The 13,130-nt window shown below is 48.7% G+C and overlaps 1 protein-coding gene and 1 long non-coding RNA gene across 11 annotated transcripts in view; one reads left to right on the top strand and one right to left on the bottom strand.

Moving 5' to 3' along the window:
- CUX1 (cut like homeobox 1) overlaps nt 1–3,741 on the bottom strand; it is a 280,862-nt gene extending 277,121 nt beyond the window's left edge. For all 10 annotated transcript variants that reach the window (XM_087751495.1, XM_087751486.1, XM_087751487.1 and 7 more), the window contains exon 1: nt 3,604–3,741. In XM_087751495.1, coding sequence (XP_087607621.1) covers nt 3,604–3,666 — 63 coding nt within the window. In that variant the 5' untranslated portion in view covers nt 3,667–3,741. The remainder of the gene's footprint in view (nt 1–3,603) is intronic.
- A 296-nt stretch (nt 3,742–4,037) lies between these two features.
- On the top strand, nt 4,038–6,781 carry LOC148056294 (uncharacterized). The gene is made up of 3 exons (XR_015703419.1): nt 4,038–4,695; nt 5,514–5,662; nt 6,324–6,781. It is a non-coding gene; the product is annotated as an uncharacterized LOC148056294 (long non-coding RNA).
- Nucleotides 6,782–13,130: the final 6,349 nt, after the last annotated feature.

Here is a 13,130-nt window from a genome sequence, read left to right as displayed (position 1 = left end):
TCTCCAGTGATGTAATTTGCATTTACTGCCACAATATTCACCGTTTGCAAGGATCTGTTTTTTCTATGCACTGCAATTCCCTTGCCATCAGTTATCAAACATGCGTCCATCTTCAGCCACATGGCAAACTGATGCAGAAATGCCATGCTAATTCCACCATTTCTTTAGGAAATATAACTAACCTTTACTAGAGAAAAGGGTTAAGTGTTCAGCTGCATGCCTTTCAGGTACAGTCTCAAGTGAAGAACCACGTTTGATACCTGTAGGAAACTGCCATTTTTGCATCTCATATTCCATTTGTGAACAGACCTTTTTGTTCTTTAATCCAAGTTCTGAATTATTTAATCCTGCCTCCAACACTTGAAACCTCTCTGCCTATAAACAAGAGGTTATTTAGTGAAAGGAAATAAATAATTAAACGAGTCAGACCCTAAAGTGTTCCTGGCTGTTTTTAATTAATATTGATACAATCTTGAGAAAACTGCTGCTTAATATTAGAAGGCAGGTCGAAGCTCAGCAACAGTTAAACGTCCTCCTCTAACAGGAGGCAGAAGAGGAAGTTGCCAGCAGTCAGGGTGCACGTCGCTCCGCTGCCAGCGACGCGGGACTACGCACTCTTAGCTCCTTACAACCTCCTCATGCAGAAAAAACATAGGTTCAAAGCCATCTAGACCCCGAGCTGCAAGAGCTGGAGCTTACAGGGCACAGGTGGAACCGTGTTAAGCACAAATCCTTCAGGTTTTTGTCCTGGAATAGGGTAACGGAAGTGCAGACGAAAGCATTTTTATTTTCTATAATTCCACACTCGAAATACGTTAATACAAATGAATGGTGGGGGAGGGAGGGAGGCATGGACAGTTCTGTAAGCCTGAACTTCATACTCAGTAACGATAGCTTTTACAGCATATTGCTTCATCTGCAAGTGGGAGTAAATATTACACTACCTCTTCATGCAGATGAGTGGATAAAAAAAATAAAAAGCTAATTTGAAACAAATTAACTATTCTGCATATGGATGAAGGTACTCTCTACCTCTCTGGTCACTGCAGGACTCTCCACAGACCGACCGCCTGGAAAGCTAATAAACTTTGCACTGCACACAGATTGCCCGGCAAACCTGCCAAAAGGTGAACAGCCTCAATCCGCAACATGTATAAATAATCACAAGTCCTCAAAAGCAGGTAATGAATATTGTTCAAACAACTTTAAGCTAGCGTTACCAGCATGCTTCAAAGGAGAACCTACAAGCTGTTCAAGTCAGACTGTCACATTTAGTCCGCAAAAATGAGATTAAGGTTTGTACAGTGATACTCCACAACAGGTTTTACAGTATGCACAGAAATTAAGTTATGATAAAAGTGAGCTATTTTTTACAAAAAAACAGAATAGAACAATCTATCAAAATGCCATTTGGCTGCGTTCATTACATTTTAGAATTTAATTTACATGATAGATACTTTAGAGTAATATGTTTTAATCAATAAGTGTTTCTGAAGGCTTTATTTTTATAGGAAATATTTAGACTTCTTCACCGTTAAACATAACACCGCGGCAGTGACGTTAGGAGCGTTTTTTTTCCTATGCTAAGCAAGTACAAGCACACATACACAGAGGCAAAAGCAAAAGTCCACAATTAAAGATGTCAGACCTTGTTTAACTACATCTTAATTTAATCCATTTTATTTTATACAATTCTACATCTGGATCTCATTTTCTGTATTCCTGTAGGTATTCTGGGTCACCATTAAGAACCCTTTCAAGTTAGCAAAGTTCAGCCAAGACTACCTTAATCCAAAGCCTTTAAAAGAAACAATAAAACACGAAGCGTGGGGGGGGGGGGGGGGAAGAAAAGCCTAAAGCAGAACGCTACTTTACCCCACCTCCTAATGCACCTGAAAGTCGGAAGGGACCAGCCTCCTACTACAGATCCTACGTAGCACTTCCCGTTTTGGGGGTTGCTGGGGCTTTTTTATCACCGCTCCCGCTAGCTCACCCTTCTGCCAGCCCCGCCGGGCGCAGGGGGGCGGCGGGCCCCGGGTCCCGCTCCCCGGCCCCCCGCCAGCGTCCCCTCACCTCCAGCGGGGCTGCGGCTCTGCCCAGCATCAGCGCACCACGGCCCCCGCCCGCTGCGGGGCTCGCAGGGGGCCAGGGTGGGCAACCGGCCGCTTTCGAGCCAATTTATTCAAACGGGAGGCACCGGAGGGTCTGAAGAGGCAGGGCAGCGCCTTCCTGCACCAATCAACTGGGAGAAACATGCATGTTGCAATCCTATTCAGCGGCGGGAGCAGCACCAATTCATCGTTTGACAACCTTCCTTCCCCCCCCCCCCCCGCCCTGGCCTTATCTATGCCCCAGCAATTATATTAAATAGTGGGTCCGCAATCTCCTCAGGGCACGCACCCAAAGGGTGAAGGAAAGCTGGTTTGCGAGGACTTTCCCTGGGAGGCAGCGAGACTTCTAGGCTGTTATGAGCCAGCACAGTAAAGCATCAATATTCCGCTCATCTGTCAGATCCTGGACAGCAGGAGAGGCTGGAGAGCCCGTGAATTATGTAAGCGTGCCCTCCCGCCGCCGCCGCCGCGGGGAGATGCCCGGCCGCCGGCCGTGCCCCGCCGGGCCGGACGCCCCCGCGCCCCGCCGGCCCCCCGCGGCCGTCGGCAGCCACCCCGCACGGCGCGGCCGCTGCCCTCCCGCACGCCCCCCCCCCCGCACACGCTCCCTCCGCGGGCCGAGCAAGGCCCCCTTCCTCCCGCCGCGGGCTGCCCCGCGGGACCCCGCCGCGGCTCCATCCCTCGCCCCCCCCGCCCCCCCCCCCCCCCGGCGGCGGCTCCCCCCAGCACCACCGCCACCCCCCCGGCGCGGTGCCAGCGGGCCGCGGCCCTCGCAGGGCGGCGGGAGCGCGGCGGGCCGGAGCCCCCTGCCCGCCGGCGGCGAGGGGCGGGGGGCCGGCACCCCGCGGCGAGGCGAGGCGAGGCGGCGGCGGCCGGGCAGCGGCGGGGGAAGCGCCCGCCTGGCCGGCACCACAGCGCCCCCAGCCCCCGCCGCTCCGCGCCTGCACGCCGAGCCCGGCCGGCTCCCTGCGCCCCCACACAAAGTCCCAGCACTCGGTAAACTTTCCCCGGCTCCCGGGGAGAAAAGGCGGCGGGGAAGCGGCGGCGGGAAGGGGTAGGCGGGGGGGAGGGAGGGGGGCGGGCGGGGGAGAGGAGCGGCCGCCGGCAGCCCCGCGGCCGCCCGCCGGCCCCGGCCGCCCCGCACGGCCCCGGCCGCCGGGGGGGAACGGGAAGCGGGGAAGAGAGCAGCCCGGGACGGAGCGGGCGAAGCGGCGGCGGCCCGGGCAGCGCCGGCTCCGGCGCCATCTTGGGCTGATCGATGAATTGAACAAAGAGGATCAATTTCCGATGGGGCCGGTGATCAATGGCGGGGGGGGGCGGGCGGAGGGAGCGGAGCGCCGCGGCCGGGCGGAGCGGGGGGTTCCCTTTAGGCGGCGCGGGCCGGCAGCGGGAGGAGGAGGGGGAGGCCGGGCCCGAGGGAAGGCGGAGAAGGGAAGGAGGGGGGGGGTCCGGCGGCGCGGCCCGGCCGGTGCGGCGAGCGGGGGAGCCTGACCTGCAGCTGCTGTAAATCAAAGCGCTTCCAATATTGAAACATCGATCCCACATTGGCCGCCATCTTGAGACATATTGAGACAGAGTGAGCGGCTGATAGAGAGAGAGGGGCTGGAGTTCAGGAGCCGGGAGGGAGGGGGAGGGAGGGAGGGAGGGAGGGAGCCAGCCGGGCGGGGGGAGGAGGGGCGGGGGGCAAGGGGGAGGGAGGCGGGCAGGGAGCGCCCAAATCCCGGCCTGGAGCCCGCGCCCGCCCGGAACACGGACTCAGCCCGTGCGCTCGCAAGGCGGGTGCCCCCCCGCACACGCACACCGGGGGGGGGGGGGGGGGACACGGACCCGGCGGCACGGCGGGGCTGGGCGGTGCGGTGCGGGCGGCGCGGGGGCCGGCCCAGCCAGGCGGCGGGGGGAGGGGGGGGGGGCCGTGCGCGGATCCCCCGCGGGTGCGGGGCGCGGGGGCCGCGGCGGAGCGGGGTGCGCGGCCAGTGGTTCCCAGGCGCGGCGGGGGGGTGGTTAGCCCCCCGCGGGGAGCCCGCAGTCTAAAATTAGGTAAGCGGGGAGAGTTTAGGGGAAACAACAATGAAAAAGTGCATTGGCGGCGGCCCGATTCCCCGTGTCCGGGGCGGTACGAGCGCGTCTCTAAAAGGGATTTATTTAAATGTAGACAGGCACTTACTCACAGGGCCAGTGCCACTGACCGCTACCTCGGAGGGGACGGCTCGCATGAAGGTTGGAAAATCAGATCATAGCTCCGTGCAGGATATCCATAGAAACGGAGATTAAAAGGATGAAATAACTTATTTTGTTCTGAACAATAATGTTGCTATAAATACGAGCATCTTCCTTGTTCCCTTCCTGAAAAGCAGAGAACATTTTACCAGGCTCATCGCGTAACAAAACAACCCGGTGTACACGGCCGGTCTGCGAATGCGTTGCCCCCCAAGCAGCATTCCTGGTTTCCTTACTGGGAGATGGGCAAACCCCCCGCCCGTACCTGTCCCCTTTGTAATCAATGAGCTGCACGGTGTTTTTCCAAATACAGCTGCTTTCACTGTTTCGCGCTTCATCTGTAAAAGGAAAATATATCTTCCGCTGGGTAAGTGAGTGATGGTAGATTTTTTCTCAAATTGTATTTGATCATCATGTGAATTTAGTGCTCACTCAAGTCAGTGGGTTGACTACTTGCAAATGGCTCTGTCTATCTTTTGAGAAGTTACGGCAGAGACAGCGGCAGAGCAATTGCTACAGATTATTTCCCAATCTGCTGCCGTCCTCGTTTGGAGGAGCACCATTATTTCAGCCTCCATTTCCACTTTTTGCTGAGGCTGCTGCTTGCAAAGATACTAATTGCGATGGCGGGTTTTATGTTAATGGGTTCCACGTAATGATCAGCCCGACAACTATAGACCTTCAAATTGTTAGTTGGCTGTACTGGGAATAAAACTAATGGCGTTCGGTTATGAAAATGTCAGGCCTCCACCTGGTGAACTAGATTGGGAGCTCAAGGAGACGGAAATTCCAAGAGCCTGCGCGCCGTGGCACGCGCGGCTGTCGTGGGGCTGGACCCAGCGATGTCTTTGGAGAAGGAAACCCCTTCTCCGCCAGAAGCGCCACGCTTCGAGGGAGGGCAGCCCTTTGCTGGGACGGTGGCTGCCTGTCCGCGGCTGGGATGGTGGTGGGGAGGCATGGGGTGCCCGGCCGGGGTCCCCCCTGCCCCAGCGAGAGGCTGTCGGGTGCTGCTGGGCGACAGCCGTCTGCAGGGATGGAGCTGCGCGAGCCTCCAAATTCTGACTAACAACGTAACCGGTTTGGTAGCTCTAAAATAGGATTTTAATCCTGGGAAGCATCATTTCACATTCGAGTGATCTAATCAAAATCCTCTCCTCTAATCTCTCCATGGTCCCCCCTTTCTAGATGAAAGAGGCTGGAGTTCCTGTCTTCACCCTTTCTCCGCTGCCTCCCTGTTCTACCAGTCTGTTCTGTGTCCAGGCAACTGCAAAGAGACGTTTCAAAGACTCCTGCCGTGCCATGTAGATGTTTTCTCTTGTTAGTTTGGACTGCAGGTGTGTAAGCCTCAAGGATGAAGTATCGTGGTGCTGTTTTAGGTTCGGGGCATACAGTCATAGTACAATAAATCACATAGTAATGCTCCACTTTGAACGCGCACGCACAGAAAAAGGGAAAGAAAAAAGCATCTGACCTGAATCATTTTCTGGAAACACATCTGGTTAAAATCCAAAGTTTTAAATTGAGTAATATTTTAACATACATTTGGTAGGTATTAAATTACAGTGTTATATCTGGTAATATTTATGATACTAATGTGTTAAGCAGAGGTTTATATCTGTCAAGAAATATGAATGATTGTCATATGGGGTAACAAATGTATCCTGATATAAATGATATTTTATGATATTTTTAACATTATTGTAGTCTTTTTTGCAGGAGTTACATCTTGTCACGTTATTGCCAATTTGAAATAAAAGCTCTGTGGCTAGATACCAAAGCTTTTAGCTATATAATTTTGAATAAGAATAAACAGTACAGCTGATTTTAGGAAGTACTGAGAAACCTTAACTCTGCCGGAAGACAAACGCTGAGCACCTATAATTCCTATCGTCTTCCGTGCAGGATCAAGTCCCTTATTTGCCATTTTGTGTGGCAGCAAGCCCAAGGAAATCTTGCTTGACAGCTCTGTTTTCTCAAAGTGCTGTATTTCTTCAGGCTGGATCCTGCAAAGATCCTGCGGGGTACAGAGCTCCCTGGAGCAAGCGATAATTTGCTTTGTGTTCCTGCCGAAACGTACCTATGTAAGATGGAAGAAAGATCTCACAAAATTTGGTGCACCCTGGCAAGAAGACGGGTAGAATGAAGTGTCCTTGGATTATTTTGTTTTGAGAAATCAGTCTCATCTGTTCATTTGAGGAAGGTTTTCTTAAGGTTAGATTTGATCTGTGTAAATGCTAACTTCTTTCAACATGCACTAATAGAGTACTGAAAAAGTAAGTAAGTACAGTGTATTTGAAGTTTAAATCTAAAATGATGGCAGTCACTAATAGTACTTCAGTAATGCTTGCTACATCCAAAATATTTGTAAGTATGTTGTACAGATTTCTTTTTTGTTTTCTCCCAGGTATAGTCATGCAGGCACTATTTTATGAATTAGGCAAATATCTGATTAAAATTTGTTTCCTATTAATGTCACCCTGTCATAAAATTTCACTAATACAGATATTTCATTAACGTGTTTGCACATTGGGCCATCAACGGCAATTGGTCTTGTTATGCTTCACATGTCGTCGTCCAGAATACTGAAGAAAATGGACCTTTATTCCAAGGGTCCCAAACTTGTCAGAAACAATTCATTGTCACAGCTGCTCCTCTGGGCAGCAGTCTGCATTCATTAAGATATTTTGGACCATGAGTCCAACTTTAATCACTGGACTTAGGCTTCTTTTTGCCTTAGCGAATCTAGCTTAGTTCCTTGGCCAGGACGCTGAAAGATGAGGTACTGCGTCTCCCAGCAAGGCTGTAACTTTGAGTCTCTTCTCCATGGATTCTTGTTTTTCCTTCTCTTTTTCACTTAAACTGCCTCCCAAATTTCTATCAGTTCCCATAAAAGAGTTCCTCTAGAGCCTTATCTGTACCCCTGTCTGCTCCTTGTCCAGCCCATTCCCTCCTCGCTTTCATGGCTCTCATCTTTGCATTTTCTTCAAGTGCTTCTTGTCCCCAGCTGCCTGGCCCCACGTGTCTGTGCCCGCTGAGGAGTGCCTTGTTCCAAAATCCCATCCCTCTCCACTGTGAAAGTGTCATTCTGTTCACACTTAAACTGGAATTGACAGCAAAGTAAGCTGTGCTCCATCTATCCTTACCACACCGTGCCATTGTATAGTGAGACTCCACGGGGATGGCGGAGAACAGAGACAGCCAAACACACAAATAATTTATGTTGCTGTGAGATTTTGCCCAAATTAAGAGCAAAACTCATGTATGTCTTCCAAATCAGAGATTTTTTTTTTCCAATTATTGTCAGTGACTCCAATTCTGCTTGATTTATATCTGTTGTAGTAGCCAGAGGTTTTGCAGCATATAAATTGCCAGAGGATTTGGCCAGTGATGTGGACACAATGACGTGTACAAGCTTGGGAAAGCCCCTGAGCAGAAAATGATTGGGAGCTGGGAGAGTACCGGGCAGAAGTATCCCCTGTGCCTGCCCACTCTTCCTTGGGTGTCCACCTGCGGTCACTGGTGCAGGCAGGAGACTCAGCTGGATGGACCCTTGTGAACCAATGTGGTGATTCCCACGTTCTTTGGTAACTTGCGAAAGTTTAAGCACAAATCATGTAGACGATGGCATACGTGATCTAAGCATGAAATCCTGTGAGTACTGCGTAGCCACAGATACACACTGGTAGGTGGAAGAGAAGAAAGCAATTCTCATAGAGGGCAGGGAAAACAGCCACAATTAAAAGCAAAGTAAATTTGGGTGGTGTGGTTACTTGCTGTTTAACTCTGAAGACATTTATAAGTAGCCAGCATAACCCACAACAGATCTTCTTTGAGGATTTGTGGATTAACCCATACCAACAAAAGCATGTGATGACATTGTAGCGGTATTCTCTGCCACATACAGTAGGAGTCATTGAAGACCCCAAAATAACGAATATATCAGTGTGCCTAATGAATTGAGTCAGTCTTCCCAGACTGAATATGTTTGCAACATTTCTGTCAAATAGCTGCTTTTCTTATGGTGTATTCTATCCAGATGTATGGTCATGTTTTGGCCAACATAAGTAATCACAATACCCATAGGCAATCAAGAGAATTAGAGAAGAAAAGGACCTATCAGATTATCCACTCCCTGTAGCTGGCAGTGAATAACAGTTTCATCCCGAATTTACCTAAGTATATGGTTCATACCAGTTTTCATTTGTAAGCACTGTCCTTGCCTTATTGCCCTTGATCCCGTGCGCAGGACGAGATCAGAGCTGGCGTTCTGCTGGGCGGGAGGCGCGGTGGGCCCTTTCTCGGCTGGGCAGGGCTCACACCCCCCCGGCCCCCTTCTCTCCGATTTACACTGTTCTGTTCATTTTGGGCATTTATCTTCTCTGCCCTTCGAGGGGTCAGAAGACAAGGTAGTAGGTTACGTTCCCAGGCAAAATTCCCACCTTTTTTCTCACTTGGAACCTTTCACTTATTTTTTACCTCTTACTGCTTTCTGTTAGGGTTTTGGGGTTTGTTTTTTGCACATCCTTTTTTGTAATATTTAACTCTTGCTATTCATATCATGAAGCTTCTCACCCACTTCATGTAGCCGCTTCCTCACTTCATGTTCTTGCTCTTCCCGTCTCTCCTTCCCTGCTGGGTCAGGGATCCTTTTTGGCTCCGCTTTCCCCTCCACTGACTCTGTCCTAGCCAGGTATTTCTCCCAGTTTCTGCAGAACCTCCAGGTCCAGTATTTCACATATTACTTAAGAATAAGAAGCTGAAACCAACATCGTTAGTTTAAATCCCTTTTTGTTTTCTGAACCTCAGCCGGGGTGATTATATCCTGCTGTCTTTGTGCCGCTCCCCCCGCGGCAGGAGAGCTGGTTTAGTGACTGTAGCTGGGGATGGGAGCCGCGTTCAGCTGCTGTCACAGGGCTCTTCATGACCTGAAACAATTCACTGAATCTTCCCTCAGTTTCTCCATTCTGTGAAATACTTGTGGTCACCAGGAGATAAAAATCTCGTAGTGACTGTCGGACACTTGCATCTTGTGGGCTGCAGAACAGGGAAACTGCAAGAAGGAGATGGAGAGAAATTTATTTAAATAAAGCAGCTCAAAGGCTGCTCCCTCACCTACCAGTTTCCCTTTCATTCACTTCCAGACAGGGCCTATAAAGTGGGTGAGAGCAAAGCTGACGCTATCTTGGAAAAGAAAAGAGAAAAAAGGTTTTTCTTTCACTTTCCAATCACAAACACATCACGCTGGAAGGGAAGAAGGGAGCATCTCTCTGTTCCCTTTCTCCAGCTGGGCTTTTTGGTCCCTTGTCCTGGCCTGTGACCACCCCTCGTGGTGGGTCCCCTGCGGGTGCCAGCCGTCCCCAGGGTGGCTCAGCCCCGCGTCGGCACTGCCGGCTCCGGCACGCGGGTGCCAAGGGGAGAGGCGTCCGCGCCTGGGCCCTGTTGCAACACGCAGGGACGGGAGAGGAGAGGCAGGCGGGTGTACGGGGACGGAGAGACAGGTGTGTGCGGAGATGGGGAGATCCCGAGACGCACTGACCTGCCCGCCTCGTGCACCGCTGTGAAACCGAACCCTGAGCACAGGGCTGCAGCGCTTGCTGGAGCCATCAGGGCAACCGGGAAGCTGGCTTTATTGTAATATGTGATGTTTAGGATGTTGGAGGTGGTTTTTCTTCCAATAATGAGAGTGAGATTTCATTTCGGGAAGCACATCTTTTCTTAGAAACACAACTGTGACTGACTTGGCACAACTGTGATTTTCTGCAAACACAACTGTGTTTGGGGTTGTTGCATTTGAAAGCTGGGGTAGGAGAAACAGTAATTCTGGATTAATGCAGAAAGGGAGAAAATAGACACCCTTAGAGGAAGCCGTAAGTTCACTGCAGCTGCCATACACTGGCAAAACCGATGCCGCGTCCCACAGGAAACATTTTAGCGTGGAGAACCCCCTTTTTGAAGAGAGCATACTGGGCACTTGTCATGACACACACAAGTGAACCAAAGTGCTTGGGATAGCGTATCAATCCAGTATTTCTTTAGTAACATGTACGACATAAATCTATTTTTTTCCTTTGGCATTGCATCATTTCCTACTCGGTGCTCGGGAGGTGATACCAAATAGGTGGGAAAAAAAATTTTTTTATACCTAAACATTACTTTCTCCTTTGGAATAAACAGATGCAGTCTTATTCTGGCCATGATTCTCCACATTTATATGCTGGCCCTTGTTTGCATCTGCTTGGCATTATCCTGGATTGGGGCTTTAACCTGATGTGAATCCAAAGAAATTATACGGGAATTGATGGGATCACTCTGAATTTCCAGGGGTGTAGGCTAGTGCAAACCATAGCCTATTAATCTTGTTGTGTTCTTTCTGTAAATAACAAGCTGGATTTGGCCCAAAAAGAGTAAAACAAATTGAAAGCATTCATAAAGAGAAGTAAATGGGTTTAAGATGTAAGAATAATGTATTGGTGGGTTGTCTCCAAATATCCAGTTTTTAAAAGTACCCAAGCACATACAAAACCTTAGTTTAACATGTTCTTAAACGCCCGCTGCGTGGGGCTGGCTGCTGAATCAGGGCCATATGCATAAGACCTGCTTTCATGAAAGGATTATATAAAAAAAATTTTAAAACTGCAAGAAGGAGAAAAATGTTCAAGGGCAGCCAACCTGGAGGAAACAAATATTATTTAGTTATGTGAAGTGTTTATAAATGCAGTTTATGAACATGTATGAAAGAGTAATTTTTTACTTTTCAGACTGCAGCTGTCACGCAGAAAAGAAACAATTGCTTATTTGTCTTTTGCAAGGATTTTTAGAGAATAGATTGCAGTTTGGATATTTATTTTGACCTGCTTTTTCCTTTTTAATAGCTTAGTGTTTTGTTGAGTATTTCAGATTAGCCTTTTTGGTGTGCTCTCCTTCATTTGTGATTAACAGAGAAACATTTACCTGGTTTATCTGGAAGTGGGAATTTATTTTAAATTTTGTTTAAAATTTTAGACTTTCTTTTCACATACACGGGTTACCAAATTTTTATCTATAAACCTCACTTTTTACTTCTCTTACATCATCAGTATAAATCTGAAGTGACACAGAATGCCTGGAATTGCAATAATGCAGCGTAACAGAACTGACTATCAAGCTTCATATATAGATCAGATTAATGCATAAATCTAATTTGATATTTTACATTACCGGGCTAATATTTTACAGATGTAATGCCAAGTTGTTAAGTAAATGAAAATCATGGAGAGTCCAATTCTGAAAGGATTAGTCAGGCAAAAATCCCTGAAGTCAAAGGGAGTATTGCCTGAACGAAGTCTGCAAAATTAGAACTAGAGCCATATTCCCAAAACAGACAAGAAGATTTATCTTCGAGATCTGCCCATGAGTTGAATTCTTGTAACAATGAAAGATATATAGGGAAAATGAACAAGTAGGTAACCTGAAATATAAGGAGAGACTGATAAGATCACACCAACCCTGAGCAAGCACTTGTGTGGTTGGTGATGTCAACAGGAGCCCGAGCTGTTTTAATAAACTTGTTCATAGTTGTCCTATACTGTGTTTTATACACTGAAGTACATAGATCACGTAAGAGTTTAACAAGAAGAGGATTCATATTAAATTTGTGCATAAAATACCTCCATGAAATATGTGAAATGCTTTTCTTTTTCATATGATTCCAATAAACATCGATCATAAAACTCTGCCCTGCTGCTTCTTTATATTCCGTTTCAGCTGTTGCTTTGTGTTTAAAGTTTGAATTCATGACACTCGGCAGATATAATTGCGGGGCAGTTTTAATTGGTGAAGAAAGACCATTGCTCTGCTTGCTCACTCGGGGGGCATAAATCAGGAGAAACCCCACTAGAACTGGTGAAACGCAGCATCTGTATAAGAGGCTGTTGGGCCAAGTAATCTAAACGGTTGCAGCTCCTATGAAGTACGTAGTATTGGGTCTGTTTATAGCTGCTCAGGATCTGGCCCGCTGACTTGGATGGAGCTAAGCCAGGGATGATTTCTGCCCTTTATCATGAGTTTGCTCAGTGTTTTGCATTGTAAATTCTCCTGACTCTTGCTGCCAAACTCAGCTCCCTTCTTCACAGTTTCATACTCTGAGTGTGAACCGATACTGGTGGAAATCCAAGGGTAAAAAAGTGGTGAGTATAAAGCACAAATCTGTAGCCTGGATCTGAGAGGAACAGCTTGACCACAGAGGAAGTTATTTGCACAAAAAGTATTCAAACAGATATGCACGGTTTACATGTGTTTAGTAAATCTTGTCTGAAAACTAGAACCAGCTGTATAGTATATGGAGGCCCCGATCCCCAGCTCCTTCTGAGCAGCGCTTCATGCATTTGGATGATACGTTTCAAGTCCCTTTGTCCATCTTTTAATTGGAGGGCTGCGAGGGGTTGAAATACAAGGAGCATGCTTTCCATTTCAGTTTGTAGCGATTGTCGGCATCCTCAGGTGGCTGTTCACAGCTCTAGCCTTCCTGCTCGTGGAGGCATTCCTATCGCAGCCCCTTTCCTCCTTCTCCCCATCTGCAGCCTAGAAGCAGAGGTGCAGCATAAAGCCCCTACGGTAGCTCAGGGGTGTGAAAGGAGCCCTTCAGGCCAGGCTCGTCCTTCCATGCTAGCATTAGGGCAACAAGCAGAGACTAGCTGAATCCTTAAAGCACAATTATCCCACAGCGTTTGCCCTATGTGACAACAGCGAAATCGATTGAGCCACTCTTGGTTCACTCAGAAACGAGAGGAGAACCAGGCCTGAAAGCTAAATTTGCATGCAAGA

The sequence above is a fragment of the Nipponia nippon genome, unplaced genomic scaffold (assembly GCF_047370975.1).
Source record: "Nipponia nippon isolate SJK-2023a ecotype South Korea unplaced genomic scaffold, ASM4737097v1 scaffold_15, whole genome shotgun sequence".
Classification (NCBI taxonomy): domain Eukaryota; kingdom Metazoa; phylum Chordata; class Aves; order Pelecaniformes; family Threskiornithidae; genus Nipponia; species Nipponia nippon.
The sequence above is the reverse complement of the archived record's forward strand: the minus strand, read 5'-3'. Positions and strand labels throughout refer to the sequence as shown.